We start from the raw sequence: 15,820 nt of genomic DNA, 5'->3' as shown, positions 1-15,820 counted from the left end.
TGCGTAGGTCCGCGCCCGGGATCCGAATCGGTGAACCCTGGGCTGCCAAAGAAGAGCACACGAACTTAACCGCTACACCACTGGGCCGGCCCCGGTACTTCTGGTTTTTTGATACTTTTGTAAATAGTATTTAAATTTTTTTCACTTTCTGATTGTTGTAAGTGGGGCCTGGGTTTTTGCAGCGTGTTATATGCCTGGTATGCTTTGCTTTATATAGATCTTTCTTGAAGGTCACTGAGCGTTTTTTAGATCTGTGGGTTGATATTTATCATCAAATTTAGAAAAATTGCACTCATTTTTTTCAAATACTTTTTTTATTATGGTAAAATATACATAAAAATTACCCTTTAACCCTTTTTAAGTGTACAATTTAAAGGAATTAAGTACATTTACAATGTTGTGCAACCATCAACACTATCCATTTCCAGAACCTTTTCATCATCCCAAAGAGAAACTCTGTACCTATTAAACAATAACTTCTCCTTCCTCTCCCCAGTGCTGATAACGTCTAATCTACTTTCTGTCTCTGTGAATTGGTCTATTCTAGATATTTCATGTGAGTGGAATCATATAATATTTGTCCTTTTGTGTCTGGCTTATTTCACTTGGCACAATGTTTTCAAGGTTCATCCATGTTGTAGCGTGTGCCAGAACTCCATTCCTTTTATAGCTGAATAATATTTCATTGTGTGTATATATCACGTTTTGTTGATCCATTTATCTATTGATGGACACTTGCATTGTTTCTTCTGGCTGCTGTGAATAATGCTGCTGTGAACATGGGTGTACCAATACCTCTTTGAGACCCTGCTTTCAATTCTTTTGGATATATACCCAGAAGTAGAATTGTATTAATAACAGTATTCTATTAATTGTAGTAAATATATTTTAATTTTTGAGGACTCTCCAAACAGTTTTCCACATTGGCTGTACCATTTTACATTCCCACCAGCAATGTACAAGGGCTCCAATTTCTCTACGTCCTCCTCAACACTTGTTGTTTTATAATGATAAAGTCATCCTAGTTGGTGTGAAGTGGTATCTCATGGTAATTTTGATTTGCATGGCCCTAATGACGAATGATGTTGAACGTCTTTTCATGTGCTTACTGGCTGTTTGTATGTCTTTTTCAGAGACATGTCTATTAAGTCCTTTGCCCATTTTTAAAATTGTGTTGTCTTTTTGTTTTGAGTTGTAGGAGTTATTTGTATTCTCCTCCGATATTCTGGATATTAAATCCTTATTGGACATATGGTTTGAAAATATTTTCTCCTATTAGGTAGATTGTTCACTGCCTCGATAATGTCCTTTGATGAACAAAAGTTTTAAATTTTGATGACGTCTGATTTATCTATTTTTTCTTTTTTGCTAGTGCTTTTGGTAACATATCTAAGAATCCATTGTCAAATCCAAGGTCGTGAAGACTTACCCCTACGTTTTCTTCTAAGAGTTGTATGTTTTTAGCTCTCATATTGAGGCTGTTGGTCCATTTTGAGTTAATTTTGTATATGTTGGTGGGAGGTAGAGGTCTAGCTTCATTCTTTTGCACGTGGACATCCAGTAATCTCAGCGCCATTGGTTAAGGAGATGTCTTGTTTACTTTTGTGACTCCAGACAGTAGCAAGGGCTTCCCATATAGGAGATAAACAGTAAATGCTGCAAAAAGCAGTATCTTTATATGTGTACTTTCTAAAAAAGAATGTTTTAAGTCTGTGAAAGGTTTTCATATGAAAATAGCTTGATGAATCGAAAGACAGTTTCAAATTTTCCATTTGGAACCATTACCTTAATAATAGGGAAACGTGTGTTGCTTTCCAGATCAACTCTTTCCTAGTTTGGACAAGTTCCTCTGCCTAAAAGAGCTGTCTGTGAATCTGGATGGTAAAGAAAATGTTTTTTCAGTCATTCCTGAAGACTTCCTAAATCTCCACCGTATGGAGAAATTATTGATCCGTATTTCAGCTGAGCGTGGTCCTTCCAAACTAGGTAAGCATGGCACTTTGATTCACTTGTTTTTACACCTCTTGAAAAAGCTGCTTGGCCAATGATTTATTTAAGAGTTAAAGCGTCTCTGGATATGAGGAGGTCGCCAGTATCCGTGGTAAACTGTGGGAACAGCGCGCCTTCTCATTAGAGAAGCAGAGAGCTGTTTGTAGTTACTGAGCCCTTATTACCTGCTAGGAATTGTTCTAAGCACTTGACAAATATCGACTTGTGTAATCCTCATACCCATTCTGTGAGGAAAGGTGCCGTTGTTATTCTCGTTTTACAGCCGGGGAAAGTGAGGTATCAAGAGGTTGAGTACTTTGCTCAAGGTCACCCAGCTAAGGAAGTGGTAAATCTGCACCTCAGACACAGGAATTCCGACTGCTGAGTCTGAGCTCTGAACCACTGGTATACTGCCTCTCCAAACAGTTTGTAGAGCTCTTTTCTTCTGCTTTTGTTCAAGTTGCCGTTACATTGCAACTTACAGATCTGCCAGATCAGGGGAGGAATCTGCTGATCGGCAGCAATCGGAAGCATCTTCCTGTTTCTCGCCAGCCTGTCCTCACGGTTGATGGACAACCTGTGCAGCCATCTTTCTTAAGTACATCATTTAGCAAAATGACTTGGGCTTCATCAATTCCTTGGTTTAGTACAGACTGAGGAAATGTAAGTCTCCATGGAGTTGACCTGCAGTTGTACACAAACAAATCCAGGAAGCTGAAGCTGGAAGTGGTCGTTTTCTTACATTTGTCAGCAATTGTTGCATTAGTTTAGGTTTTGCTTCAGCATTGTCATTGCTTTTAGGTGCCTTTGTATAGTATTCCTATTGTGCAAATGTCATGTGCGCACTTAGAGACATTAGGATGTCAAAGCTGAAAGTGACCTTACTGAGTCAATGCCCTCATTTTACGGCAGAGAAAACTGATCCCCAGAGAGGGTCAGCAACTGTGCATCCAGGTTCACACAGTTGCTAGTTAGTTGCAGAACCTGAACCTAAGCCAAAGTGGCCTGATTCTTAAATCATGACATTGTGGTGCTTCCTTTTAATTCAGTGTTGTTGAAACAAAATACAAATTATAGGGCTAATTCTGATAGAAATTTGCAATCTTCTCTAATTTCTGAAATCTTTGATATTTTACAGTCAAATTAATTCAGAATTCTCCAGACCTTCATGTTTTCCACCTGCAATGTAATTTCTTTTCGGATTTTGAATCTCTCATGACTGCACTTGCTTCTTGCAAGAAACTCAAAGAAATTAAGCTTTCTGGAAATTTTTTTAAAGCCATCCCATTTGGTAAGAGCTATAATTGTAAAATTTTGGTTTAAGATGCTTCTGTGGACACAGAGTCATTTTAAGTACTTTTTAAAAACAGCCAAATTTTAAACGTGCAATTGATGTCAAAGAACAAAACTGTTGTAATAGATATCTGATCTTAAATGAATTCTCAAACAATAAGGTGTATTTGTTTCTAGAAGTTTAAACGTTTCTAGTTAGAATTATTTTCTGAGCAAAGATTTGTTTTATCTACTTAGTCATACTAATTAATTCTATCTGATTATATTGATTTCTATCACTTTTAAAATACTCTTTAAGCATATTACTTTTTAGTATAAGAGATGTAGCTGACATAATTTTTATTTCCCCTTTTATAGTCATCATTTTGCCAAATTTTACTTCTCTGAAGGTACTAAATCTTAAACAACAAGAATTTCCTGATAAGGAAACAGCTGAAAAATTTGGTATGTTTACAAAACAGTGCCTTTTACTTATTCTTTGTTTCCTTCCCCCCTAAATCCTCTGTCTCCTGTTTTGCATTAGCCACAACAAATTGTGATATGCATTAGCTGCCCTGCTCTTTAGGAGGAAGGGACAGAGCCGCTCAGCTCTTACCCTCCGAATGCCTTGATCTCACTCAAAGCAGTGTTGTCAGAGTGACTGACTTCTTAGAATACACACTAGTGGTCATTATAGCACTAGGCAATTTCATTGTCAGGCACCCATTCCAAACATGGTAAGCCCCTGTTGTTTCAGAAGTTTCTAGAATGCAGGTAAAACTATCTTCTAAGGTTAAGAAAGCTCAGTATGTGAAAACCTAGATTTAACAAAATGATAACTATAGAAAGAGCTCAAATACTTTTTCACATTTTTTTCTTGTGATTACAAAAGTAATGTATGCTCATGGAAAAAATTCTAACAGGTGTTAAAAGATAAACTGAGGCATATTAAAAATTTTAAGAGTTTATTTGAGCAAAAATGGATGTGAATCGGACAGCATCCAATCTAGCAGATAGAAAGGAGCTCTGAGGAGCTGTACAGAATGAAAGATTTTTATAGGCAGAGGGAGCAGGAACAGGAAGTCATGCTAGGCAAAAAAGCAAGTTGCTTATTGCAAGGTTACCTTCCTTTAGGGGGATGGCAGGGCAGATGACATAACCAGTGCTGATCAGGCCATTCCTGATTGACTGGTTTCAGATTCCATTTCTGGGAGAGTCTTAGTGTGGTGATGTGGGGCTTAGCATAAGTGACTCCATTTGGGGCCTGTTGTCTTGTTTTTAAGGAACAGGAAAATATAGGGGGAGTCAGTGGAGATATGAGGGTAGAGCAGTAATGCTTCTCAAATTTCAGCATGCTTAAGATCTCTTCCTGTCTGTTTCCTTCCTTTGGATGCAGCCGTGTGGGTAGGGGAGGAGCAAGAGGGCTGAGGTGGCAGAGGCAGGATGAGGGGCCGAGGAGGTGTCTGTATACAACAGTTGACCAAGCAAATAACACTCTGAGAATAGCGAGCAAGTGTCCTCCCTGTTGGAGAAGGAATTTATAAATATTGAAAGGTGAGGCTAGAAAGAACTTTGAGGTGTTAAATTAGAATTGGAAATACTGGTGTGGACTCAAGGTTTTTAACCTATATTCATAGACATAAGGATATCTATGTGTATATAGGTCTCTTTATGTCTATATCTCTATACAGACACACACATATTTCTCAGTTCAGTCAATTGAGAGACTAGAAAGCACCCTAGTAAGAACAAGATCACCAATGCCCAGATCTTAGCTTTAAACACTGGCCTCCCTAAAAGTAGCCAGGGTCCTTGGAGAAATGGCTGATAAAGAACTGGGACAGCTGGGCCGGCCCAGCAGAGTAGTGGCTAAGTTTGTGTGCTCTGCTTCAGCGGCCCAGGGTTCGCAGGTTTCAAACCCTGGGGTGGGGAACCTACTCACCGCTCATCAAGCCATGCTGAGGTGGCGGCCCACACAGAAGAGCTATGACTCTACAACTATGGTACACAACTATGTACTGGGGCTTGGGGAGAAAAAAGAAAAAAGAAAAAGAGGAAGACTGGCAACAGATGTTAGTGCAGGGCCAATCTTCCTCAAAAAAAAAAAAAAAGAACTAGGACAGGGACAGTAAAAGATGAGCCTGGAACATGGTTTTGTGTTAGAAAGTGTTCAAAACATTTCCAGGTGTGAGGCCTCAGAAGTACAGAACTTTCTCTAGATCAAGTGACCCATAAGGTACGAAGCTAAGGAAGGATCAAAGTGAAAAGGAAAGCTATGCAAGTGGGGGCTTGTGAGGCTCTGGTGCTGGGGGCAGAGGTAGAAATCTCTGGGGATGACAGCAGGAGATGAGGTATAAAGGGGGGCTGAAGGCACTGGGAGCTAGGCGCGTGGCCTGGAGGCCAGTGGAAGCTTTGGGCTCAAAGAGGAACTAGAGTGGATAGGCATTCTGGACCACAGTGCGGGAGATGGGCTGGCAGGGGAGGAATGGTGGTCTGCAGGTAGCAGCGAGGGTCAAGGTGTAGGCCGACCTCTTTCTCTTGCCCATGGAGAGGAAGAGGAACAGCCTCTATCCTCCATGGGGCCTCCTGGACTGTGCATGATTTTGAGGCTGTGGATTACCATTGTTTGGGAACACGGGATGGAGAATAGCTTGTCTCTTCTGACAGCCCACACTTTAGGTTCTCTTAATAACCTGGAGGAATTGATCCTTCCTACTGGGGATGCCGTTCATCAAGTGGCCAAACTGATCATCCAGCAGTGTCGGCATCTTCGATGTCTCCGAGTTCTCTCATTTTACCAGACTTTGAATGATGACAGCGTGATGGAAATTGGTGAGCCACCCTCAGATAAACTGTTTCAGCTTGCATGAAAGCCAGTGGTAATACTTAAGCTTTTTGCTGCAAAATGTCTATGAAAACATTTGTCCCTCTAAAAATGTTCCACCCACTTTCTCATTTTCACTATCCTATTGTTCCCTCCAGTGTCCTGTGGACTTAGGTTCATTCTGGTCAGATTGGAAGTAAAAGATAGCCTCCCGTTTGAGATTATACAAGCCCTTGTCTGTCTGTGTTCTTGACACCTAGTGTCTCAGACACCTGGCCACATACCCTCCATGTAGTCCTTTTTATAGTACTTTTTTTTAAATTGAAGATTAATACACATCCAGAAAAGTACACAAATCCTAAGTGCACAGCTCAATGAATTTTCAAGTGAGCATACTTGAAAATGTTGTTACTCACCCTTGGGTAACGGTCACCCAGATTAGAATATGGAATATTACAAACATTCCAGAAGCCTCCTTTATGTCCCTTCTCTGACACCACATTCCCCTTCTTCCCAGAGGTGACCACTATACTACTTTCTTTCACCAAAGATTAGTTTTACCTGTTTTAAACTTGTATGTAATGGAATCATACACAGTATGTACTCTCGCATCTATCTTTTTTGGCTCAACATTCTATTTGTGATATTCATTCATATTGATGCATGTGGCTAGAGGTCATTGATTTTCACTGCTGTATGTTATTCCATTGTATGACTCTATACACCCCAATTTATTTATCCATTCAACTGGATATTTGAGTTGTTTCCAATATTTGCCTACTTTGAGTAATGCTGCTATGCATACTTACACGACTTTTGAGGTATATCTGAAGGTATTTCTAGGGGTGGAATTTGAGTCCTATGGTATAGACATACTCAGTTTTCCATGGTTGTACCAATTTACATTCCCACCAGCAGTTGTTTCACATTCTGGCCACTACTTGGTGTTGCCAGACCTTTCAACTTAGGCCATTCTGATGAATCTGTAGTTGTATTTCATAGCGGATTTTCTATTGGGAAATATTATGTTTTATGATTGGTAAGTTTTCGCAAGTTATATTTTTCTAGAAACTTTTAAATTTACCTAAAGTTGCTCATAATATATACTTATAATCTTTCAAAATATCTGTATGATCTATGGTAATAGTACCCTTTTTATATTCCTGATATTGGTAATTTATGCATTCTTTTTTTTTACCTAATTGGTGTATCAATTTTATTCTTTAAAAAATTTTTCTTTTGATATGTTTTTTTGTGTGTGTGTGAGGAAGATCAGCCCTGAGCTAACATCCATGCTAATCCTCCTCTTTTTGCTGAGGAAGACCAGCTCTGAGCTAACATCTATTGCCAATCCTCCTCCTTTTTTTTCCCCCAAAGCCCCACTAGATAGTTGTATGTCATAGTTGCACATCCTTTCTAGTTGCTGTATGTGGGACACAGCCTCAGCATGGCCAGACAAGTGGTGCGTCGGTACGGGCCCAGGATCTGAACCCGGGCCACCGGTAGGGGAGCGCACGCACTTAACCCTAAGCCACGGGGCCGGCCCTCTTTTCATATGTTTTTATTTCATTCATGTCTGCTCTTACCTCCATTATCTCCTCCTACTTTCTTTGGATATAATTTACTCTTTTTTTTTTGTCCTAACATCTTGAGCTGATAGAGCACTTTTGGCTTTAGCTCCCTCTCAAAAGTTTTATATGTCATTTTCATTCTCATTCAGTTCAAATATTTTCTAATTTCAGTTGTCACGTTTTTGCCACACCAGTTATTTAGAAATGTGTTGCTTAATTTTCAGATATTTGAGGATTGTCTAGTAATCTTTTTGTTCCTGGTTTCTAGCTTGATTTCACTGTCATCATAGAACATACACTGTCTGATTTCAATTTTGAAATCTGTTGAGACTTGTATTACAGGCCAGTATAATACAAAATACATACTAAAATAGTCAATTTTAGTAAATATTCCATTTTCACTTGCAAAGAATGAGTTTTCTGAAGTTCAAATCAAGTGTTAAAAGTACCATTCAAATCGTTAAATTTTTTTTGACTTTTTTGACTGCTTGTGCTATCAATAACTGGGAAGGCTGTGTTAAAATCACCCATTATGATTGTTGATTTGTCTTCTTTCCTTTTTAGTTCTATTTTTGCTTTATGTATTTTAAACCTAGGTACATACAATTTAGAATTCAATCTTGCTGGCAGATCAGCCCTCTTTATTCCTAGTGATGCATCTTACCTTCAAGTCAGTCATTTCGTCACACGTCACTGTGCCATCTGGCATCCTTCTGCTGTTTGTGTCTCATGTTCTTCCTTCCTTTTACTTTTAGTCTCTCTGTGCCCTTTATTTAGGTGTGTTTCTTGTAAAAAGATTAGGTAGGTTTAAAAAAATGCAGTCTGTTAATCTTTTACTCTCAATTGGAGTATTAATCTATTTATAGTTAATGTACTGATTATATAGTTGAATTTATGTCTATTTGCTATTTGTCCCACAAGATGTTCCTTTTTTCACCTTTCTTGCTTCATTTATTATTCCATCTTCCCCATCTATTATCTTGAGTTATATATTCTCTTAGTTGTATCCTAGATGTTCAAATGTGCATCCCTGAGTTATTAGACAGTAATACAAGCTAGGGACTCTAGAACATTTCATTCTATTTACCTCCCTCAAGCCTTTTGCACTGTTGTTGTCATTTGTTTTAATTCTACGTAAACTGAAACTCCACGAGACATTACTGTTGCAAACAGCTATTTATGTAGCATTCCCAGATACGTGCTGTTTCTGGGGCTCCTCAGTCTCTCCTGCGTTTCTACTCATCTGCCAGGGACCACACTCCTCCTGCCGCGAGAACTCCTTGAGTGTTCCTCTCGTGTGGGTCTGCTGGTAATGAATTTTCTCACTTTTTGTCTGGATATGTCTCTTATTTTGCCTTCGTTTTTGAAATAACTTTTTTCAGTGAGTATAGAGTTCTGTTTTGGCACTGATTTTCTTTCACATTTCCAGCTTCCACCATTTTTTGTTTAGTCAGCTGTCTGTCTTTTTGTTGTGCCCTTGAAGGTGAGGTATCTTCCCCACTCTCGGGGCTTTTAAGGTTTTTCCTTTGCTTTACTTTTTGGCAGTTGCTATGGACTGAACTGTGTCCCCTCACAATTCACGTGTTGGAGCCCTAACCTCCACTCTCACTGGACTGGAGACGGGGTGCCTCGTTATGGCTGCCCAAGCAGTCTAGGACGGCAGCTGTACTCTCAGAGGCCTAGGCGTGAGTTTCTTTGTATTTACTCTGCTTGGGTTTGTAGAAACTACTGACTCTGTGGCTTGACGTCTTTCATCAGTTTTGGGAAGATCTTGGCCAATATGCACATCACTCCTGCCCAGGTCTTTCTCCCTCATTCTCTCTCTCCTCTCCTTCTGACAGCAGAACTCTACCTAATTTGGGGTCAGGGAAGGCCTCTGGGAGGAAATGAGATTTCTATTGAGACCTGAGGTCAGAATGGCCCGGGCACAGCTGTGAGGGGAGAGACTGAGACGGCATTTCAAATAGAGGTAATGATTTGTATCATAGCCCGGAGTGACAGAGAACCAGGCATATTTGAGGGACTTAAAAAAAAAAAAAGAGGAACATCTGCACAAGAGGCAGGAGTTACGCTGTGAGAAGACTGGAGAGGGCTTCGTAGGGTGTGTTACAAAGGCGGCATCTCACTTCATTACTGCTCAGCACTGTTACTTTATAAATGTTATTAAAAACAACTATGACCTTTTCCTTAAAGCCTCTTCCCTCCCTCCTTAAGAGGAGAATTGAGTAACATTAAATTTGATGGTCTTTCTCATCCCTGTGTAACACAAATTATTATTGCATGGTCATCTTCTCACCACATGAGGTCAAACAAAGCCTCCTGTGGACCAGGGACCAGTAACCCCAGTCCGTCCGCCCCAGGGGCAGGTGCTCCCTCTTCCCAGCGCAGCAGGCCTGGCAGAGCGGGAGCACAGTGCATGCTGACTAACAGAGAAGCCTTACTTCCCTGTGGCTGCTTTGGTGGACAGCTGACAGGCCACCGTCTCCCAGCAGTGAGTAACGCTTGAACCTGACTTGCAGGAGACACCAGACGCATCATAGAGCCAGCGACCTACAAACATGAGCTAGGGGTTATGGCGAAAACAGGAAAGAAGGAAACGAATGTAGAAGGCCTGGACTTTTCTTCAAGTCCCTCCAGAAGTGTCGTTCCTGCGGGGGAATGAGAAATATCTCTTGCGTACTACTGGAGAGACCTACTCAGGACACAGCTGAACACATTTTCTCAGTACCTCTGCCTCTAAAGTTAGTTATGCTACAGTCCTGGGTTCTAGAGTGAAACCAAACCTAACCTTTGCGCAAATTAGGATAAATAGACTTAGCAATTAAAAACAAAAACCTGGCTAGGTATCCACTTCCAAAGTGAAGTCGACCTACATTGAGAACTTCCTGTTAAGTGCCCAGGCCCCACATCCTTCAGAGCCCTCAGTCTCAATGACAGGAAGGGCCCTCCTGGGCAACAAGTGGAGTGCACAGAAGGAGACGGTGAGAAGACAGTTTGAGGAGTGTCACATCCTTCTCTCTGTAAAGGGGAGACATGGTTGCCTCAATCTCTGACGTCCCTTGTCACTCAGCCTGTTTCTTAGCCATGCTGTGCCTTGAAGCTGTCCTCCTGTGAAAGCGAAAGAGAAGCCCAGAAGGGCACAGAAGGGCAAAACCCTCCTAGTAAAAGCGGTTTCAGTGCCCTAGGGCTTAGCCTTACTTCTCCCATTTCTGCTTTTCCTGTGGGTTTTAGCCAGGTAGTTCCTTATTAACTTACCAGCTCTTTGGGACTTTTAAGAAGATATCTAAAAAATACTATATTGAACATTGTCTACTTTCAGTGGTGGTGGTGATGGGAGAGGGGTTGGTTCAAATAACCTAGTCTACCGTTACTGAAACAGAAGTCCTTATGATTCCATTTTCATGAATATTTTGCTTTTTATAGCCAAGGTAGCAATCAATGGAGGTTTCCAGAAACTCGAGAACTTAGATCTTGAGATCAATCACAAGATTACAGAGGAAGGATACAGAAACTTCTTTCAAGCCCTGGACAACCTACCACACTTGCAAGAATTGATTATTTCCAGGCACTTCACGGAATGTATCAAAGCTCAGGCCGTGACAGTCAAGGCTCTGAGTCAATGTGTGTCACGCCTGCCGAGCCTCACCAGACTGAGCATGTTAAGCTGGCTCCTGGATGCAGAGGACGTCGCACTGCTTACAGCCGTGAAAGAAAGACATCCTCAGTCTAAATACTTAATCATTCACTGGAAATGGGTACTGCCATTCTCTCCAATCATTCAGAAATAGAAGAGTTAGCTAAAAACTGCTGAATCAAGGAAATTTTTGTCAACAATTCTAAAAGTTTAATTACCCAAAAACATTTTATTAAATATTGCATACAAAATATTTATACAATGTGTAAGGCATGTAATAAAGAAACCAAACACTTTGCTTACACATCACTGAGCTTAAGGACTAGATTATTACCTGCACCTTTGAGTCCCTGAATAAGCAACTACAGATCAGTGCTTCAGTCAAGTTTCTACAGCTGACCCTCTGTTATCCGGGCTCGGCATCAGGTTTTCAGGGTAACTGTGGTGGAGAGTAATGGACAAGGCCTCAGGGAGTGGGTGGGGAGAGGCGCACTGATGTATCTTAAAGCCACAATGTGCAAGTATTCAAGTCATACATGGACCGGCTAACTTAAGGGCTGAATCAGTTCCACAGACGGTGAAATAAGAGCTCACCATAACACCGGGGGTCCAGATGATCTTTTCTGGACCAAGAGCTATTCCTTAATCCTTCTAGGGTCTGTTTTGTGTATTTAGTTAACTTCAGTATAGTCGAGTTTACTTACAGCTTCTCTTTATCCATTGCCAATGTAAAGAAATAGGATCTAGGGAAAAATGCTTTTATTCCAGAGGCTTTTGACTCATCACTTATTGTATAAGCAAAAAATACAGAGTAGAATTTAGCATTACTAGAGATTAGCTAAATTTGTGTTTTCCAGAATACTGAGTATCAATGCTTTTTTTTAGATAACCACGTGTTTGAGAGTTCAACATATGCATTTATAATGGTCTTGGAACTTTCGTATGAATCCAGTCTGCTCAGGGAGAACACAATTTGTCTGTTAGTGACTTCACGTTGTTCAAGGATTCTACATCTACATGTCAAGAATTGCTCCCCTACCAGTTAAGCAGCAGAGTCTTCTGAATGGCTAGAAGCCCATTCCAAACTCATGATGCTAGTATAGGCTGGAAAATAACCATTCTTTCTCCCTAAATTTTATTTTTACCAAGGAAAAAGTCAATACGTATATACGTATGGTACGATCCCATTTGTTTAAAAAATACACTCTCATGTCGCTAGTTGCATTAAGAATTTCTGGAAGTCTACACCAGCAAATGTTAACAGTGGCTAACTCTAGGAAGGCATTCTTTTACCTTCTCCCTTTTTATACTGCTTTTTGTTTTACAAGTGCCTGTGTTATTTTTACACTTAAAATACAAAACTAGTTCAGCATTTATAGCATCAGCAGGGGCTGCCTCTGGAGGGGGAGAGTACCAGAAGGGGAGATGGGTTATCACCTGGCTTGTCTGATTTTACATCTAATACTTTTGTAATCAAAAAAGTTTTAAGTATTAGAGTCCAATCAGGAGACAGAAACCATAGTAATTTGAATGGGGAATGTTTACTATAGACTTAACTGTTAACGGGACTGGAGTAATGGGGATGGGGTAAGTAAGTGAGGAGTTAGGAGAGCTCTAAGTGGAGGCAGAGAACAGCCTGCAGGCTTTTCACCCTAGGCTGAGACAGCAGCCAAAGGAGGAACCCCAGGGCTGAGATCCAGACCACGATGGAGAGGGTACAGTGTGAACCACAGAGAGATTTGCTGAGGCCTCAGAGTTGCAGCCCAAGGAGGTGAGAGCGTGGGGGTGCCCCGTGCTACTGGCCCCTGGGTCCTGCTAAAGCCAGGCACTGCACAAGGTGTGCCCAGTTGGAGTGGGGGCTGCAGGGCTCTGCTGGAGGGTCACCTGGAACCAAGAAAAGCCGCCCTTGCTCCTCCGGTGTCTCACAGCACCCTCTACCGACAAAGCTTTCCACTGTGCCTGCTGACAGGGAGAAGGTACTTACAAGGCCCAGACCCATTACTGCAGAGTTGGCGTTGAAGGCTGGATTTGGACAGGACAGGCTATAACTTGATAACTGGTACAAGTATTACATATTACATTTAATAGTTCAGACCTAAACAAAAAAGGACCCTAGTTAAATTTCTTCAGATTGATAGGACATATGCACGTGCATGTTTATACAGCCACAGGAAATTTCTTAAATGTCATGCAGGAAACTGGTAATGACGACTGACTTCAGGGAGGGGTCCAGGATAGCTAGTGAGCAGAGGAGGGAGGGGTTTGCCTTTTTTTCCCTGCATATCCTCGTGTACCATCTGAATTCTGTCCAATGTGCACATACTATTAAAAATGATACTTTAAAAACTAACTCCACGCAGATTATTCGTCCAGAGCATCATCTCAGGGCTTCGAGTATAAAGCAGGGGCATCAAAGTACAGCCACAGCGTGTACAGCCTATGAGCTGGGAATGGTTTTTACATTTTTAAAGGTTTAAAAAAATATATGCAACAGAGACCATCAGTGGCCCACAAAGCTAAAATAATTTACTCTGGCCCTTTACAAAGATGGATTATTTCCATGACGAAGTACTTTTGGGTCGTAAGATCTCCATGCCCTTCATCCCAGGAGCCGTTCAGTCTCCACAGGACCCAGGTCACCCTCACTGCCCTGGTGCTCCCCCTTATGTTTCTAAACTTCCCCTTTCTGATCACATACCCCACTCGTGCCAACTCCCTAAATCCTGCCACTGTGCCCACAGGAGTAACATCTCCTATATCCTCAACCTCTTTTCTCAATGTTCCCTGAACTTTCTTGTTTTTTTACCATAACCCACAGTAAGAAATAAATTTTACATAAAAAATTTACACACACACTTAAATACATGTACACAACTAAGATTCACAAAAAACTTTCTAAAACAAAGCTATACCAAATGTGACTTTACTAATACCAAATGTAACAAAAATTCAGAATACTAAATTCCTTGAAAGAGTTGTTCACATGTGCCATCTTCAACTGTTCTCTTTCCTGTATCCTCTCCCAGCAGATTTTCAGCTCCCCCATTCCACCAAGACAGCTTGTCTGAGGGTCACCAACGATCTCCACATTGCTAACGCAGTGACTGCTTCTCAACGCTCCTCCTGTCAGCAGCATCTGACCTGCAGCTAGCTCTCACTTGGCCCATCACCCTCCTCAGAACACTTGCTTCAAGTGGCCTCCAGGCATCCCTCCTAGGTCTCCTCCCCCCTACCTGGGAGCCCTCCCTGTCTCCTTTACTGCTTCTCCTCCTATCTCTAAACACCCGGAGTGCCCCAAGGTTCTCTGATAGCTCTACTTAAATGCACTTCCTCAGCTATCTCATCCTGTTGAATGGCTCCACGTTTACACTAACGTCTGAATTTTCATCTCTAGCCCAGACCTCCCTGAACTCTTTACTCATGTCAAACTCCTATTAATAGGTATCTCAAATTTCACGTCCAAACCAAACTGCTATCCATCTTTTCCACAAAAGTACTCTGCGTGCAGACTTCTCCATCTCATTACTTCATTCTTCCACTTGCTTAGGCCAAAAACCTTGGGAGTCATCCTTGACTCTTCTCTTTCATACTCCACATGTAATCTACTGGCAAATCCTGAGCTCCACTTGCAAAATACACTCAGATCCATCACACTACCCGTTGGACCCAACTCGTTGACCTGCTTTCACCCTTGAAACTTATGGTCTATTTTCAACATAGCAGTCAGAAGGCTCTTTTAAGACTCTTTTTATAAACCAGATCGTGCTACACCTTTGGTTCAAAACTTCAATGGATTCCCAGCTCAAAGTAAATGCTGAAGACCTTACAATGGCATACATATGACCTAACCCCTGGCTGTCTCTCTCACCTTCATCTCTGCTCTCTCCTTCCTGCTCACTTCTACTCCAGCCATGCTGGTTTCTTTGCTGTTCCCTGAACATGCTAAACATGCTCTTGTCTCAGGGCCTTTGCATCTGTCATTTCCTTTGCGTGGGAGGTTCTCCCTCTACTTCCGTGAATGGCTCTCGTTTCCTTCAGATCTCTGCTTAAATGTCACCACGGTGAGGAGTTCCCTGACCACTCTTTTTTAAAAAGCATCCCCAATTCCAATCCCACTGTGCACAACTCCTGTCCCTGCCTCACTTCTCTCCACAGCACGCATCACTGGCTGCTGCCTTGTGAATGTCACTTATTTCCGGCTGGTTCCCACCACTGTGCACAGGACTTGCATCTGTTTTGTTCACTGCTGTCTCCCAAGCCCCCAGAAGAGTGCCTAGCACATGGACAAAGTTGAACAAATATTTGCTGACATGAACGACTTTCCTGAACCTACAACCACTCTCCAACTGTATTAGGTATTAAAGGAGGTAACATCTGAAAGTATCTTAGAAAGGAAATAAGCTACCTTCCTAACTAAATTTAACTTGGCACATATTTAGGCAATTAAAATATGCCGACTGTAGAAACTATTGGCTCACTGTCATGAAAAACGACAAAACTCCACTCACCCTATACAAGAAAGCTTAAGCC

General features: G+C 41.4%; 1 protein-coding gene across 5 annotated transcripts in view; it reads left to right on the top strand.

Annotated features, from left to right (window-relative positions):
• Positions 1–11,599, top strand: part of NAIP (NLR family apoptosis inhibitory protein) — a 35,210-nt gene extending 23,611 nt beyond the window's left edge. For 2 of the 5 annotated variants that reach the window (XM_004420472.3, XM_087430221.1), the window contains 5 exons: positions 1,819–1,986; positions 3,128–3,280; positions 3,640–3,726; positions 5,929–6,093; positions 11,080–11,599. In XM_004420472.3, the coding sequence (XP_004420529.1) occupies positions 1,819–1,986; positions 3,128–3,280; positions 3,640–3,726; positions 5,929–6,093; positions 11,080–11,444 (938 nt within the window). In that variant the 3' untranslated portion in view covers positions 11,445–11,599. Of the gene's footprint in view, positions 1–1,818; positions 1,987–2,449; positions 2,653–3,127; positions 3,281–3,639; positions 3,727–5,928; positions 6,094–9,201; positions 9,342–10,175 lie in introns of those variants that run through there. The other 3 variants (XR_015552053.1, XM_087430219.1, XM_087430220.1) reach the window with 3 other exon arrangements.
• The last annotated feature ends 4,221 nt before the right edge of the window (positions 11,600–15,820 follow it).

The sequence above is a fragment of the Ceratotherium simum genome, chromosome 4 (genome assembly GCF_057802395.1).
Source record: "Ceratotherium simum simum isolate JZ-2026a chromosome 4, ASM5780239v1, whole genome shotgun sequence".
Classification (NCBI taxonomy): domain Eukaryota; kingdom Metazoa; phylum Chordata; class Mammalia; order Perissodactyla; family Rhinocerotidae; genus Ceratotherium; species Ceratotherium simum.
The sequence above is the reverse complement of the archived record's forward strand: the minus strand, read 5'-3'. Positions and strand labels throughout refer to the sequence as shown.